The sequence below is a fragment of the Nanorana parkeri genome, unplaced genomic scaffold (genome assembly GCF_000935625.1).
Source record: "Nanorana parkeri isolate BGI_ZX_2015 unplaced genomic scaffold, ASM93562v1 scaffold1174, whole genome shotgun sequence".
Lineage (NCBI taxonomy): Eukaryota > Metazoa > Chordata > Amphibia > Anura > Dicroglossidae > Nanorana > Nanorana parkeri.
In genome coordinates, this window is record NW_017307442.1 from 199,976 (window position 1) to 217,440 (window position 17,465).

At 40.7% G+C, this 17,465-nt stretch overlaps 1 protein-coding gene across 1 annotated transcript in view; it reads right to left on the reverse strand.

Annotated features, from left to right (window-relative positions):
- LOC108796813 (collagen alpha-1(V) chain-like) overlaps window positions 1-17,465 on the reverse strand; it is a 210,575-nt gene that overhangs the window by 53,368 nt on the left and 139,742 nt on the right. Inside the window, exons 28-35 of the mRNA XM_018568345.1 lie at window positions 14,420-14,464; window positions 13,529-13,582; window positions 5,715-5,822; window positions 3,050-3,103; window positions 2,069-2,122; window positions 1,007-1,051; window positions 855-908; window positions 248-292 (exon numbers count right to left, since the gene is read on the reverse strand). Coding sequence (XP_018423847.1) covers window positions 248-292; window positions 855-908; window positions 1,007-1,051; window positions 2,069-2,122; window positions 3,050-3,103; window positions 5,715-5,822; window positions 13,529-13,582; window positions 14,420-14,464 — 459 coding nt within the window. The remainder of the gene's footprint in view (window positions 1-247; window positions 293-854; window positions 909-1,006; window positions 1,052-2,068; window positions 2,123-3,049; window positions 3,104-5,714; window positions 5,823-13,528; window positions 13,583-14,419; window positions 14,465-17,465) is intronic.

Consider the following 17,465-nt stretch of genomic DNA (forward strand, 5'->3'; position numbering starts at 1 on the left):
GGGGTTAGAGGTGGGGAGGCATCTTACTGAAATTCAGCCCTTAAGGGAGCCTGAAGGACCTGAGGAGCTTGACTTAAGAAAGGCTGGTCTAGGGAATAGTCTGTCCAAAATGCTAAATGGTGGGTTCATGATACATTTTCTGAACACCAATGTCTTCTGGGTGTGGCCATTCTACTCTGTTTCCTGTGTTGTGGATTCACTTCCCAGCTCAAATTGTGTTACTATTGAAGCATCTTTGAGATCTTACCCTTTCACCAGGAGGACCAGCTGGGCCATCCCCTCCGGAGTTACCCTGTAAGACAGAGAGAGCCAGTAGAATTTAATTGTCACAGTCTAATATTAAGCAAACATTCAATAAAATAGTTAAGATCTTCTTTAGGTCTACTTATTGATAATATTTGTAAATGATGAAGTTATGTTTAGGGAGCTTTGACACAGCTATATAACTAAAGATAAGAAATCAGGCCTAAGTGCATATAGATGTAATATGCTGTCATTAATTTAAATGTTAACAAATCTCGTTGGATTTATAGCTATGAGGTCTATTTGTACTAAAGGATCCATTCACACAGGGTATTGAAATGGGAACTTGGCTCATGTTCCACATAACTGTAGATTGTTTCTTTACTTGGAGGAAAAAAAAGCACAGCAATCAGCAAAGTACTGGATATTACTGCCTTAAATGCTACCCGATTCCCACATGATACTTTAGGCCAGTTGCCTTTCCCCTAGCTGACCTCACCCTTCGTTGGACACAAAAAAGCAATGGATATATTCTTGCACTGTCCATAATAAAGGGCCAATTTGTACATTGAAGTCAACTTAGTTTGCTACACAGTGCATACGATTCTTACCTTGGGGCCTGGCTTTCCTGTTGTACCCCTTGGACCTCTTTCACCACGTGGACCCTAAAGAAAGCACACAACACATAGATAAGCACTGCTGGACTGATACCACACATAATCATAAGCATACAGTCTATTCTATAAAAAGGGGCAACTCTTACCGTTGGACCTCGTTGCCCCCTTGGACCTGGTTTGCCAGGGGTTCCCTTAAAAAGAAAAAGACACAGTTATAGAAAAAGAAGCTTTGTGAAGTAAATTATATACAACTACGTTATAGCAAAATGACAGGAATATTTTATGTGTTTCACCTCAAACTGTAGTTACATTAAAATAAGTTATTGTCATCTACTGCACATATACATATAGGGTATGTGAAAATATACATTGGAAAACATATACACACAGTGGAATACTGCTTCATTATTTTTCAACACTCTGTCCTGCTGCGGTCAATCAAGGTCAGGTTTTGGAGAACCCTAAATTCAGCGGCCTCTCTTGTGTGAACATCTTTTCAAGACATTTGCTAGTCTCCAAGGAATAATAATATTAAATCAGTGACATTCAATAGTAACTCTTGATGGGTTTTCCCAGCTCAGCGCATTACTATATATTGGATTTATGCTGTCAGATTTTGCTAGCCAAGGTCCGTAGGATAGAAAAGTATGTAAAATCTTCTGTTCAGAAACTTGGAATGGAACGTGTTCAATGACAAAGGAATAATTCTGCCTACTTAAAGTAATACAAAAAATCTACATTGCTAGTAGGCTTAGAAGTGTGGACTTAGTAGAAGTAAGTCTCCATTGAAATAGTTCAGCATTCGGTCTTGCTGCCTTAGCTGAACTCCCATCATGCTTGCTTAGCCCAAAACACAGAAAACAAATACAGCTGAAATACATCCAGGAAGTGCTAGCAGCAATCTGGTTTGTACATCCAAGAGATCAAAGGACAAACTTTTCATGTAATCAAATAGCTGATCAGGTTAAAATAATCTTTTATTGTAACATTTAAAACTACCGAGCCAGTTTTAGAGAAAAACATGGCCATTCTTAGTTGGGTTAAGTAATAAATGCATTTACTGCGCTTTAATGGTAAAATGAATAATAGTTTAACTCACAAAGAAGTTTAGTTTCTTTGGGGCCCTGAGTTTCCTACTCTTATTATTATAATTCGGACAATCAATAATATATAATAATGTGAAACACAGGGTGGCAATGCGGACTTACTCTTGTGCCTTTCTCGCCATTTGCTCCTTGGAATCCTGGAAAGCCGATAGAACCCTTTGTGCAACAAGAGAATGAAAAAATAATTAGTACCTTAATAGATAAAACCAGCTCCAGTACACAACACAATGCTGAGAAAGCCTTCATAGGTGATTTAGATACAGACCAGAAACACAAAACCTTTTTAAATAAAACTGCTTATAAAAATTGAATCCTGGCATGGACATTGGAAACTAGGTTAGTAAATTTGTGTGCATACACCTGTCAACCAATCAGAAGAAACCTCCACATATGGGAAGGTTTTTTTATGGTAAGAGCTGTGAAGATGTGGAACAGGCTCCCTCAGGAAGTAATCACCAGCTTAGTTAATTGTTTAAAAAAAAAAGCTGGATGCATTCCTAAATGCACAGAATATAACTTGATATTAGCATTTAGAAGTAATAACACCAGAGATTGTTGATCCAGGAAATATTTGCTTGCCTTAGGGGACCAGGAAGAATTTTTCTCCCCTACTGGTGCAAATTGGACCATGATTTATTAGGGTTTTTTGCTTTCCTGTGGAACAACATGGAGTATAGGGTTCTATATATGGATGTATTATTAATTCTTTGTTTATTTTCTATTGGTTGAACTCGACAGATTGTCTTTTTTATTTCTCACTTTGGAGAAGAAAGGCGACTCCCAATTGGGTGCCATGGGTTAGTGCAGTTTGCTATTAAAAAAAATTAATTGTCATGAATTTGTAAGTGCCAAAACATATGATTAAGGCATAACCCCTGCTAAAAATGCTGAACTGTGGATGAAGTGAGGAACAACTAGATCCTCTGTTTTTTCTCTGGCTTTTATTGCTGTTAAATGTTTTACTGGGACAGGAACTGAGGGGAAATTTCCCCAGTGGAGCCACCATTATTAATAGAATGTTTCAGAGGATATAAACCTTTACAATATAATTTACAATATCACTTTGGAGCTGTGCAGAGATACCTTTGGACCTTGTCTTCCTGGGTATCCGGGCAATCCTGGAACACCAAGTTTTCCCTGAAAAGGACAAACATGAGTTAAATCACTTCTAATCAGGAGCTGCAGTTTGTAAAAAGATGAGTGGTAGAAATATCACCCCAAACCTGACAAAACATACAAATTTACGACAAAGTCAACTCATTTTGTAAAGATTTGTTTTGGCAAACGCTGAGTACAGCAGAGACTGCAGCGTCTATCCACTCATGTGTCATACGCTTCAGTGGCATCTCTTCCGACGGGTTCCCTTCTGAATTAGCATTTAACACATTCCCAAAATGGAGATGTCAAATTACTGAATGCTGTTCCAGCTTTTCTCTGTCCAACTTCACATTGGTAAATAACAAGTGCACACAACTGGCAGAGATATTGTAATTTGTCTGATATCGTATGATTAACCATTCTGATCTCTCTGGCTATCAACATAGATAGTTTAAAGGAAACCTGGCAGAAATACAGAAGCTGCCACTGCTGGCCTCTACATGAAAATGGTAGTTGCCTGGCTATCATGTTGTTCCTCTTATCTCAATAATTTAGTGATCCGGGACAGACATGCAGCATGTGAAGGAAAAACTCCTGATCTGTATACGTCCTCTGAATATTGGTTCAGGAAGCACTGCAACAAAAGGATCAATATAAAAGCCAACCAACTTAATTTTTTGAGATAAATACCATTATATTGACATTACTTGTAGAAGAATACCCACATATAAAAATATCACACAATAAAAGCCTTGTCTCCCATATAAAACGCACCAATTTTTTATCGCAGACAACACTGTTAAAATCTTTGTAGCAGAATAAAATGATCTCTTTCTGCACATATTACCACCTACAGTCCTAATGTAACCTGAATTTACTTTTTATTGCTAAAAATGTAGAGACTAAATGGGCCGGAACAAATACCCAGATCACACATGTGGACTTTACATAAAATACAACAATGCCTTGATTGGGACAGAATTAGATAATGTCCATGTGCATCTGCAGATTTTTTGGCATTATGGCTGTTCCGCCTCTCGGAAATGTAGCAATTTCATATGAAGTCTCCTCCATTGTTGATAAATCTACTAGCTCTAACAATAACACTAATTCACTAGGTAACCTACGAGCTGTGTTAAGATGGCAACCTCATTCCACCAAAAATGGTCAGATAGTATAGTATGTAAACAGGCAGCCACCCACACTGGGGCTAATTCATCATTGTATTTCAGTGCTTGTGTGAAATATATGGATACTAGTTCAGTTGAAGTGATAATATGTATAGATGTAATAGTGAAAGGTTACCCTCAGGTTTAGGGCTGGGGGCGGAGTCAGGGTTAGCTAACTTAGGGAGATTTAACCTCTCTATTTGTTCTGGTGAACACTGTCACTAGTATAAGAAGTGATGGGAAAATGCAGTGGGTGTTACTGGAACAGGAGGTAAGAGAAATCTTCCAATGGGGGAACCTGTTTCAGTTAAAACTGCTTAAGAGGAGATTCACTTTTTTCTCATTTCAATTGTGTTCCATAAATTATCAGGATATTTTATCTTGCCAAACTAACAAATCGCAACTTCTGCAGAAACCTCTGGGCCAATTAATCATGGAGCATCTCACTTATCTCCCTTGTGATAATATTGTTAGTGCAAATGTCTGCACGACGAATAGACATGCACAGTTGATGAGTCTGCACGTTCTAACCATAATGGTCACTTTGGATCCTCCAACCACTGTCTCATGACTACAACAAGCTTAACTGAGCATTGCACCGACAGAACGTATGGAAAACCATTCATAGCAAAAACATCTCCCCGCTGACATGAAAGGAGTAGGTAAACAGCTCCACATCCACATTAACAATGAGATTCCCTTCTAGAGTTACAAGACAAGAAAATGCAAATATCCCATCACTGCTATAATTGCAAGATTTCCAGCCTTCGCTCGTCTACCTGTCAGAAGAAAAAAGATATGAGAGGGAAGTGAATATGCGATGGATCTCCATCTCTGAAGTTCTCTTCATTATAATGCAACTAGGAAGCACGAATGCTTACTTCAAAAATCCTGCCAAATTGGGAAAGGGGAGTGTGTATGTGAGCCAATTATTGTGTCAGTGCTTTCCCTCAGGTCTGTGTTCTGCACCAGGCATATGTTAGCCATAGAAAATATTTTTAATGATGTGGTAAGAGCTTCACCTTGCCTTCCTACCATTATCTACATACACGCAATTATAAAATCTCCCTCCATCTCTCTGACACTCCTCAACCCCTCTGCTCATTTTAAGCTTGGTAAAGCTTCTCCCACTTAAAGAAACGAAAGCGATTGTTAGGAGTTTAATAAAAAAAATGTTTAACAGCACCCTCTGACCTCACATGAAAAACTGCCATTACCTCTTTTTGGTAAAGAGAACAATGGTGCTCTGCAAAATTATGGTGCACATCCTTCATTTTCCATGAATAATACATTTTTAATAAAGGGCAACTTCCAGCTGTACAGCTAAATATGCAGTTAAAACACATATACTAAAAATGCTACAGTTTATGGCTACATAATATAAGGAGGGTAAGAACCACCTTCCTTTCCCCACCTATTACCTTGGAAGGCAGCCAATCTCTCCTACAAGCCTGATTTTTTAATAATTATACCAATCATACCTTTTCACCCGCCAGTCCAAGTGGGCCAGTTTCTCCATTAGGACCGCCGCGCCCCTTTGGACCCTCAGGACCGTCTTCACCTCTAGGACCAGATGCACCAATTTCACCCTGGTGGAACACAAACAGAACAGAAAGCAGTTAATACTCAGTGTCAGGTTCTATGTCACTGATGAGGGATAGTCACGCGACTATCCAGTTACTATGGCTGCAAAAGGACATCACTCCATTAATATTAGCGGGGAAAAAAAGAAAACATTTATAAACCTCTCTACAAATAACACTCAAACAGCACTGATCGATATTATGAGGTGATCCTTTTTCCACCTTTTAAAGTTCTGTATTGAATTGAGAGAAGGAGTTATTAGGGTTGATTTACTAAAGGAGTAGAATATTTTCACTTTTCAAGTGGAATTTTCACTGTGCTTAGTGAATGAGGTAAAGCTACGAGAAAAACTAACTTTGCATTAAATATCCAATCATATTTGTGAGGTGAAGCTATGCTGGCATCAATTATCCAATTATGTGCGAGCACAAGATTGGGTATTTAAAGTGAACACATCTATACCCCATTCACTAAGCTATGTAAAAATTAATTTGTAATGTGAACACTCACTTTGCAAACTGAACATGCTCTACTCCTCAAATCTGAAGTTCAGTTAAAATCAAGTTACCCTCTCAGTGGGGCTTCCCCCGCACTGCAAGGATTAAATCATCATCTTTTTCTCAAGCTTTTTCTTAGCTACACGACTGGTCCCCCAAACAGCTTCTCTTCACTGGCATCATTACATAAAATGCAGGAACAGCAGTCCTGCATTATAAGCGAGAAGCCGAGGCCCACCCACAACCCAAAGCATGGAACAGCAGAGAAGAGCTGGGAATTTTGCCACTGGAGCACCAGCCACCGTCAATATCAGATTTTGACTGGACTGACCTTAATGTTACCTAGAATAAAATTAATTATTTTACAAAAGACAGATGAGCTTCATTGATCTCTACTGCCCAGCATGGCATTTAAGAGGGAAACAAATCACGATTTTTAAATTGCCCAGGTGACATCCTGTGATTGGAAGGTCTTTAAACAGGATGATAATTAAATCTGCATTTTCACCTTTTAATTGCTGGTGCCTGTCTGCCCCTACCAGAGCACAAATAATACACAAAATAATTAATTACAAGAGCAAGTGGTGAGATATTACCATTGATTCTACCAAGTCAACATCTCCACGCAGTGCACAGGTTATAGTGGGTTATCAGTTAATTAATATATTGATTCCACAGTTAGGCAGGTTGTGAGAAAAATCCTAGTCTGTACTCTAGGTGAACCTGTCATGATGAATACACTGGTATACACTACTGTCCTGTGCCTGTAAATGCTAGCTGCCTGGCTGTCTCTGGCTTCAATTCATGTAGAGCTATTGAGGTATTGAACATAACAGCCTGGCAAACAACATTTTCAAAAGGAGTTGATAAATCACAGTCTACACATTTTCTCAGCACAGGTTTGAGGTTCTTTTTCTAATAAATACATATGGGCATTATTGTTTTTGTAATAGCAGTCTGCTTTGTAGCTGCAAGTAATACAAATTGCCTTTAATGTAAGTTTATCTGCTCTTAAATTTCATTCAATACTTTAATACGAGCGTTTGCAAACGTTACTCTGTAACCTTGTGCAGGAAAATGTGTTATGTAAATTTATTAGCGACACTATAGAAAGTTGAAATATACAAGGGATTATAGAATATTTACAACAGTTTTAAAATTAAAGTGTATCTATAGGCAAAAAATAAAATAAAACATTTGTAGCTTTGGATAGAGTGGGGAAGGGTTAGACCCTCTGTCAAGTTTTAATTGTGGTATGTGTCCCCACTGAGGAGATTCACCCCTCTATTTTCCTGCTGACTATTGTCAGTGAGAAAAAGTGAAGGGAGAATCCAAAATCATAGAATTGTCCCCAGAATAAGAGGTGAAGGGAAACCTTCAATTGGGGATATCTGATCCAAGGACAACTATCTAAGAGCAGAATTCCCCACACTTTGGGAGATTTCCCCTAACTGTATATGGGAAAGGAAGTGAAGGGAAATGTCCCCTAAGGTACAGAGACAACAAAAGAAAATAACCTACCAAGGGATTAAACCCTTTTATAAAGGGGATCAAAACAACAACAAAAAACTACACTTTAAATGTATGTGAATGCATAACGTTGTAAAATTATTTTCTTGGAGTCCTTTGAGGGGCACAGGAAGTCTTATAATGTCGGGTTATACTGCCGGCTACAGGAGGATTGGACACTGGCAAACAAAACAAATTGGTCAGGCCAATAAACCCCTCGTACTCCAAGCATGTCCCTCAATGAACTCCAAGAAATAGATTTTACAGACTTCACAAAAATCCTATTTTATTTCTTGTCCTTTAAGGGCACAGGATGTCTTATGTTGTCAGGGAGAACCAAAAGCAGTCCAACTGAGGGGATGTGGCAAACAAAATGCTAACAGACCCACAAGAAAGCTCTAAGAGCCACCTGAAGGATCTTACACCCGAAACTGGCATCAGATAAGACCTGAACATCTATCTGGAACAAAATTGGAGATTGTATAAATAGAAGACCAGATGAAAGCCTTAAAAATATGAGAAACAACAGCCGGATGCCAAAGACTCAAGCAGCACTGTGCCTTGCACAGACTAAAAGCTTGAATGATGATCTGTCTGACCAACTGAGAAATGGTGGAACGTGAACCTGATTCACCCCTTATGGAGACCATCAGGAATGCCAAAAAGAATATCAGTCTTTATAAAGGATGTAGTGACAGAAGGATAAAACCACTGCCCTAACAACATATAGGCAATGGAGGGAGATCTCCTAATGAACTGAAGGGACAGAAGAATGATGTCCTGGTTGAGGTAAAAAGCCTCAACACCACCTTGTCTAGATCAGATGACCCTCCACACAGGAAGTCCAGTTATGCAGGGACACGTAAATCACCTTAAGTTTGAAAATGTTAATCAGGGGATGAGATTCCTCCAACGTCCAAGTTCCTTGCTTTGAAAAGATGCCCAGGACTCCTCCCCAGCCTGACAAGGAGTGGGATGGGAGGGCCCTGAGAATGCAACAAGGCTAACACAGGGGCCATCATCTTGGAAAACACCCACAGTGAAGAAGTCAGTCAGGGTCTGACAGATCAAGGTTACGGCTAACATAAGTTGCAGTGCAGGACCTGCCATGAAGAACAGAGCTCTAGAAAGGGCCAATTACTTGTTGGTGGGATCCTTAAAGACAGATACATCCCACACTGGGATGGTGGATGCTCTTTTAAGACTCGTCAAGATGTTTCCAATCTTTATGAAGTTAGACAGAGAATAGCAGGGGCACCGGGAAAGTCTTGGTGGACTTGAGAACGCTGAAGGATCCTAGAATAAAGACAACACCGGTAGAGGCTACAGGCCGATAATCAAGTTGGTGTGTACAGTGGCGGAACAATCACCATAGCGACCCAGGCAGCCCCTATGGGCCCGGGGGGCAGGGGGGCCCAGCCAGGACTTCCCTCTTATGCCGTGCGGGTCGCCTGGGTCGCTATGGCATCTCAGGCTGCTGGCTGTCACTGGCGGCTGCGAGGAGGAATGCACCACTATTCACATCACTAACAACTTGTCGGAGATGTGTGCAGTGACAACCAGCAGCTGCGGAGGAGGTGGCTGGGCCCGTCGTCAGCAGCGATGGAGGTGGCGGGGCCGGCCATGGAGGAGCCGGGCCCAGTGACTGAGGAGGCGGGACCCGCCAGCGACCGTGGAGGAGGCGGACAGCGGATCAGGGCTGATAGGTGGGCTGGTCAAACCCTCTAACCTGAGACCCTGCAGAGCCCACCATAGAGAGTCTATGGTGGGCTCTTCAGGGTCACTCTCAGGTGGGCTATTTGGGTTATCAGGTGGGCCTAACTAAAAATCACAGGGCCCCATACAAAATTTTGCTATGGAGCCCTGTGATTTCTAGTTACGCCCCTAGTTGTGTACATCAATAAGAGCCAAAACAATCAATTTTAGTTTGGGAGTAATGGCAGAAGACTGTGACTCCGCAAATACAGTTTCATCTGTCAAGGACTGAAGAGGCTCTGCATCAGTCTTGGCGGCTGAAGGCTCAGATACTGCAGGTAGATCAAATAGAGATTCTGCAGGAGAAGGTGAAGGGGCATGCAGAAGGCCTCTACGATCAAAGGCAACAAGTATCAGTGCTTTTTGGCTCCTGGAATCCTGCATGACTGCAAAGAAACTCTCATTGGACAGAGCCACGGTGGACTCCAAAGATGAAATCCTACCAGAGGGTAAATTTAGAGGCTGCAGACATGGATCACATCAGTGGCCGTGTACAAATACATTTTTGTGACAATGATCATGTTTTTAAAAAAATGTTAAACTATGTGAATGAAAATAAGTGCGATAATGCATGAACCAGCAAGTCCCTCCTGAGCCATTATCAGCGTCTCATTTATCCGAGGCAATATGTTAATATTACTTTGCCTGCATTACAAATACAAACAAAACCAATCTAATTATCTGCATTCCAACAAACACTAAATTGCTTTATGATGAACCTTCTCAAGCTCAAAACAGTGGAATAAATTTGATTACCAGTTTAAAACCGGCCACAATTCGCTTTGCAATGGTTGGTGAACGGTCTTTCTGTACTTTAATAGCTTTATTAGCAGACATTTGTTGGGGGATTATAAGGCCTGTCACTCGGTCTGTGTGCTGTGAGGTATCTAGAATGCACTGTGGCATGCACAGTTCATGGACATAAGGCACTCAATGCCTCCGCTTGGGACACACAGCATGCGAGCAAATACGTGACAATATTCCCTCCAGTCTGAACTGTACAGGGCTGCTTTTTCATGCTCTATTCAATTATTCACTGCGGAACCCAGAGAGGTGGAATCGTGCAGATGCTGTAAATAATGAAAGTTTGTGTGCGACATGGAATCCATATTTTCTCTTTCTAAGCACTGATATATTTCTACCTCTTCCACTAAACACACTGTATTAACCTATATTAAATAATATATAACCTCTAAAACAACAGAATGAGTACTGGTAAATAGCTTTGCTCTGGAGGTTAGTAAATTATGCAGTATCGTGCACAGCTCTGTAGAGCTTCTTTGACACGATCTGTACAGAAATGTTTGGTTTTGGTTTCTTAACAAAAGCTCTAGCAAGGCTTAATGTTCCAACACACCCATATATCCCAAGTCCCCTGTTAGATGTTTGAAATATTTTCAACTCTTCAAGTTCATAACTTTGGAGTCCATGTCATCTTCTTCTTTCCCTACTGTGTGTGTAGCTGCTCTTTTACCTCATTTGCTCCACCTGATTAACATGCTAATTAACTTTTCAAACAAAAGTTTTCTGTTTTCATTACATACCTTATTATAGAAGCAGTTATATCATTGCAATTATTATTGTTCAAGTCAAGCACATCTTGGCTGGTGTAAGGGGCCAGCTGTTTTCTGAAAACATCACAGCACCCTGCCTCCGTACTCCTCTCAGCCCTGTTGCAAGCAGTAGGCTGGTTCTTGGGAGGGGTTATGCAAATATCAAAAAGCTTTGATGGGTTGATGTCAGTCTGAAGGAGTGGGCATTCCTAGGCAGGCTGCATTTGCATGGAGACCACCCCACATAATGCCCACATGTGATGCTGAGCCTCCATGATTGAAAGAACTAAAATCCAATGTAAGGGGTGGGCCATTGACAGTAAGGCTGAGAAGAAAAGAGCTAGATGATACTAAATGTCTTCCAGCCAGAAAATAAGGCAGCCACTATCTGACTTGCTGCAGCTTCTAATGCACATTGTGAGCAGCTTACAGTGTGCAGTGAAATCAGAGTAAGCTATTTCAGTATAGGAGAGGAGTCTGCACAATTGTTTAAGACTAAAGGTAGGGCTGGAGTTCAGCTGTAATAACTCCTGACCCCTAATAACCATATCCCTAATTATTTCTAACCCCAAATAACCCTAACCCAGACATGTCACACTCAGCTGAAACAGTGGGCAGTTATGAGCAGTACTGATCATCAAGGGGGCTGCATTATGTCTACAGAGGGCCACACATAGTGCTCAAGTCAAAGTACGTTCGTGTCAAATGCTGCATTTGCCATTCAGATGCAAATACATGTGTTCGATGATAGATGCAGTGTTTGACAAGAAAAGGCTGCGTTTGTACCGCTTTGCATGCAGTTGCATCATAACTCAATATGACACACTGCGTGAAAAGAAATGCAGTACAGTGCAAAGCAGGTCAAATGCAGCCTCTGAACTGTCATGTGTACTGCTCAATTAAAGTCAAAAGGATTTTGCTGACCTGCATTTGTCAAGCGTTCCAAATGCATGTCAGATGCAGGAAAACAATGCCAGTCAACATGAGCCCCTACTTAGTTCTAGAAAATGATCACAATACTTTGGCAGTTAACCTTACTGTAGCACTTACAACTCACAACATTTTATCCGAAAGAGAAAGGGACCATAAAACATTTTCTGAAATTTTCAGCTGTAAACTTACATAAGGGAACTGAACTGGCAGCTGGAGTATAGCTGGGCCCTCATTAAATCTAAAGCCTACCTCTAGATTTGTATTTGTTGGATAGAGCTATACTTTGTTAGGTTTTTTTATTCTGTCTGTCCCCATTGGGTAGGTTATGCCTCCCTTCCAGCCCCTCTGACACCTGTAAGATAAATTAGCGGTGCTGTTGCAACCGACGTGAATAAAAGTATTGTCAGAATTTTGTATCCATCCTCACGCTATTGACTGTCCTGACAGGAAATGAGGGGTAATCTCTCCAGGGAGGGACACAGATGGCAGTAACAAAACTGTGTCAGATATTCTAACCCATTCCTACTTTTAACAAACCAAAAAAAATTTAAATAAAACATTATGGCTAGATTTGGGCTTTTTTTTATAGCCCCCCCAAAAAAAACATCCAGTTTGACATGCTTGCCCTAATCCTAACCCCTGGAGAGCCAACACATACGATAAATATTATAATCTAATGCCATGTCACTGTTGTCTGATTGGCTCTGCTGTCCTAGTTGAACTAGATGTGGGTGTCTGAAACAGAAATAGGGGTGTCCTGGAGATTAAAACCTCAGCACCATCCTACTGTTCATACCGAAAAAGGTATAAAGCAGCGTACATGGCACTGGGAGACTTGCACTCCCTACTCTGCATATTATTTGATTGCATGTTGGACTGTGACCTATTATGCTGCCCATTTCTCTGTGTCCCTTGTAAAAGGTTACTCCTGCATTCCCCTTTCATTCTGCAAACAAAAAAGCATAGTATATCTGTCTGTTCTACAGCCAGTGATACTGATCTTGGCAAGATCCCACCGTCACCCAGAGTTTCTTAAAGGATAGGGTATTCATTGGCACACATTTGTCAGAAGAGTTGCACCGCCTCATTCGCACTTTATAACATAAAATTGCAAAAGATTATTTAAGTAATGAAGAAGAGATTTTCTGCAAGTATCCAAGCGGCAATCTCACTCTCTAAACAGCACATCACTGAGCAGGTATTGGGACCACCCCGCCCTGGTCAGGTTGTATTTATTATCTGTCTTATTTCTCTATGTCTTTAACTCTGGAAGTCAGATTTGCTTGTTACCATGGGAAAAATGTAGACAATAGCTGTCTATATTTTCCTGTATATGGAATTCCAATGATGGATCGTTTCATGCATAGCAGTGTGAACCTTTACACACCCTAATGTGTCCATGCTTTTTTCAATAGAAGGACAGAATAAACTTTACGCTGACAAAAATATGACTGAAGTGCTTACTCTGTCTCCTTTAGGTCCCATGTCACCCTTAAATCCAGGAAATCCATCTTCACCCTAAAGTCCAGGGAAATATGGAGAGAAAAAATTAGTTACATGTGGTGTGCAATTCTCTGCAGCTTTATTACAGTACAGCTGTGTGCATTTCTGCTGCAATGCAGGGGATTAATGGCATGCCCAGGGTTCCATGGGCACTGAGGGTGGCAGGGAAGTTACTGTAGAGAGCAATAGGTTCTGGGTTGACGTTTGTTGCCAAGGAATACAAACAGCTTCTAGAACACTTCCTTCTATTAATAGAGAAGGGTTATAACAGGCTGCTGGGACAAACAGCTCCGCAAGGTCTTGGGAGCCATATCTCTCTGTCTGTGCTGTATAATGTCTTTCAGATCTTCAATGTATTCTCATCCATCATCGTCTGTAATGTTACACAAGTGCCCTAGGCTTACCTGCTCTGTATATCTTCATCCTGACCATTTTCTTAGTGGCTTTCATATTATGCCAGCTACTTCGCCCCAGACAACCCCACCCCCTCATACACCTGTGTCCATTATCTATGCTCCCAGCAAGATCTAGCCTTGGAAACTCTTTTCCCATTACCATTGTGTATTGCCACTAGGATTTACATCTGAAATTTAAGGAATTGGCCTACTTTTCAGTTTGAAATATTAACGGTCTGTGTTGTGCATAGTAACCACCCAAACTGTACTTCCCTTATTTTAATGGAAGAATGATCTGATTTGTGACAATGGGAATAACGTTGATTTCAGATGCACCACTTTTATGCTCAGCTCCTACTTTCCTAAAGAGCACATGAAGCCCAAACACTCCCCCCCTGCGCACACACAGATCCTACTTACCCGCCCAAACTGCTGGTAATGACACTTAGTGAGTTACCTTCTCTCCCTTTGTTCCTTTCAAGCCTCGGATTCCATCAGCACCCTGTCAAAACATAAGAGGAGGAGACTCTAATGAATATAAGCAGGACAACGTGCATCCAAACTCAAGTTTACCTTACACACCAGTCGTATCCATCACCAGTAACCAGCAGGGCACACTTTTTATTAGGTTACCAGGACCTAGAGATGTTATTAAGACTCTAATGTCACTCAACTCCTAGTGTATTAGTAGGTTCCTCCCTTATTTCAGACACTTTGGTTAATAAGTCCTATTCTGTTTAATACTCTAAGTGCTATTAGGCAAGGGTCTTAATCCCTGTTTTATCTTTTCACTTGACAAAATGGTATTGTTATAACTTCCCTCATTCAGTACATAGCTGCAGTAGATCTTTGTGTTTTATGAACAATAAAAGTGTGGCAGGGTAAAATAACAAAAAATAAAAAAACATATGCAATACATCCCTGCAATACATGTTTTATCGCTTTAAATACCCTGTAAGCACAGAAAAAAACCTATTGATCTACCAGAAATGCACTCCACTCCGAAGTCCTATTGTTGGCTGACAACACATAGCATTTTTTTGGATTGAGTGAAGTCAGTCGCCTTTTGCTAAACTACTCAAACCCTCCCAGTATCCTCATCCCTAGGTCTGGATTAACATAGGGGCCCGCCCTGACCACCTGGGAACCCGCCCTGACCACCTGGAGCCCGCTCTGACAACCTGGAGCCTGCCCTCACCACCTGTGAGCCCGCCCTGACCACCTGGAGCCCGCATTGACCACCTAAGAGCCCACCTGGCCCCCTGAGAGGCGCACTTGCCACCTGAAAGCCGCACTGGCCAACTAAGAACCTGAGCAGCCTCTTGAGAGCCTGCATAGCTCTCCTGAGACCCTAGAGACATCAGGCTGTGAACCCAAAGCAACTGCCCTCCTTGCAGCGTTTCGTCATGTGACTTCCTTCCTTTTGAGGAAGTCACATGACGAAACGCGTCAAGGAGGGCAGATGTCAATTTATCAGACACGAGGCTTTTATGTTTGTTCCTGAGCTGCTCTAGTCGGCCGAAATTCTCTGCCTTGTAAGCCTATTTTTTGAATAAAAATTTATGCTTTTACTTATCGCGCTATGAAGGTTCTCTCTTTTGTTTGCCCTTAAAACTCCGTGGGATAACGGCAAAGCACTTTGTTAATATCGTGGCTGAAAGGATCGGATTCCTCATTCCTGAGACACAGCCAGCGTCATAGAGGAGAATCTCCAAGTGTTTGTCTGCCGTGACCCGTAGAAGATATGTCTGTGCCCAAGTCCAATTACGCTACTACTCACTAAGAGCTTCTTATCAACTTCCCTTTTGGTGAGTACCCACCCGAGAGGGGCAGACCGGACCACCTTCACACACACCGTTATTTTTGTTTGTCTGCACACGGTGCCTACTGTTCACCGAACTTTCTACATTTAGAAAACTTTCTTGACGTTTTTTTTTCGATGGTTTTATAAGACTTTTATATGAGTTTATCTGTATTGATTATATTATAATAGGTTGTATTGAATCTCAGCCTTGTTTTAAATACACATAATAGGTTTGGATCGCTTTCACTTTTTTGCACATATTTTCACCCTTAGCGCTTCGTTTTCATCGATCTTTACAAAGTATTGCTGGGATTTATAGTCCTCTTTAGCTTGTGCCATTCTGCATTGCTTTATAATGTATTTGCTGGGATATGTAGTCCTCTCTAGTTAGTGGCATTATTCTGCATTGCTGTATAATTTATTGCTGTGATTTGTAGTCCTCTATAGCTAGTGGTATTCTGCATTTCTGTGTAATGTATTACTGGGATTTGTAGTACTCTATAGTTGGTGGTATTCTGCACTGCTGCATAATGTATTGCTAAATCCTCAGCACCAGGCCCGTGCTTAATCCGGTCATGTGCATCCCTACAATGAACACTATTATTATTCTGTAGTCTGAGATAAAAACTAAAGAGCTAACAGGTATTTTTTATATGTTATATAACAGAGATAACAACATTTTTCAATGTATCAGACCAAAAGGCAACAAATAAGAAAAGTTAGGGTTTACATAAACTATAATAATAGCAATCAGCGAGGGAAGAACTGTCTAAAATGATTATTATTATTATTGTCTTATTCCAAAACAATTGAAAAGATGTATATTTTAACTTGCATTGTTTACTTGTTATTTTCTAGTCCAGGTATTGATTTAACTGGTTACTTTGAGGCAAAACAGTATCTGAGACACTTTTTCCTTATGACAATTTAAAGGGACACCTCTTGACAATTGTCACTGAAATGAGCATACCTATTGGAAGGTTTTCCCTCTATTTCTGTTCTGCTGACAACTCAAACTTCATAGAAAACTACATGAACTACTTTCCACCATGTAGTATCCATCAAGGTTTTTGTCCTTCTTGACAATATTAACAAACTTCTAACAGTCTTCTCTTCTTATAGCCAGGGAAATCAAGCAAGTTTTCGGGGGGAAAAAATCATTTTACATATCTCCTGCTGTCTCCTAAAAACTGGACTAGGAATTGCTAGTTCAGATTTGTAGACTGAAGGCTGATAAAGGCATTTGTCCCATAAGTAATTATATTGGCAAGCCCTTGTATGTGGGTAGTAATGATTTTTGGACCACAGGTTTTCTGATTCATCAAGTTTTGAGGTGCAACACAGTTTTTAACATTATGAAGCAGTACTTATTCTCCCAATTTTCTGTAAGAAATGGGAGTGTGAAATGTAAAAGGCATTCCCTCCACTCCTTTTATTTAAAGTACTGGATCCTTGTCACAGCCATCATTGTCTATTTTTTTATGTTTTTTGGTGAAAGTGAGTGATGTCTAAGCTGCAGAAATCTGCCAGCTGCTGACAGAAGTATGATAGGAAATACAATGTAACACAGCTGACGTCACAAATTATCCTTTCCTATCTGTTCGGTAAAGATTGCACAAATCAGGCAAGCCAAGCTTTCTGAAAGTGAAAACATTATCAGAGGTTTTAAGACCGTAATTATAAAGCCTCCCTGTGCTTG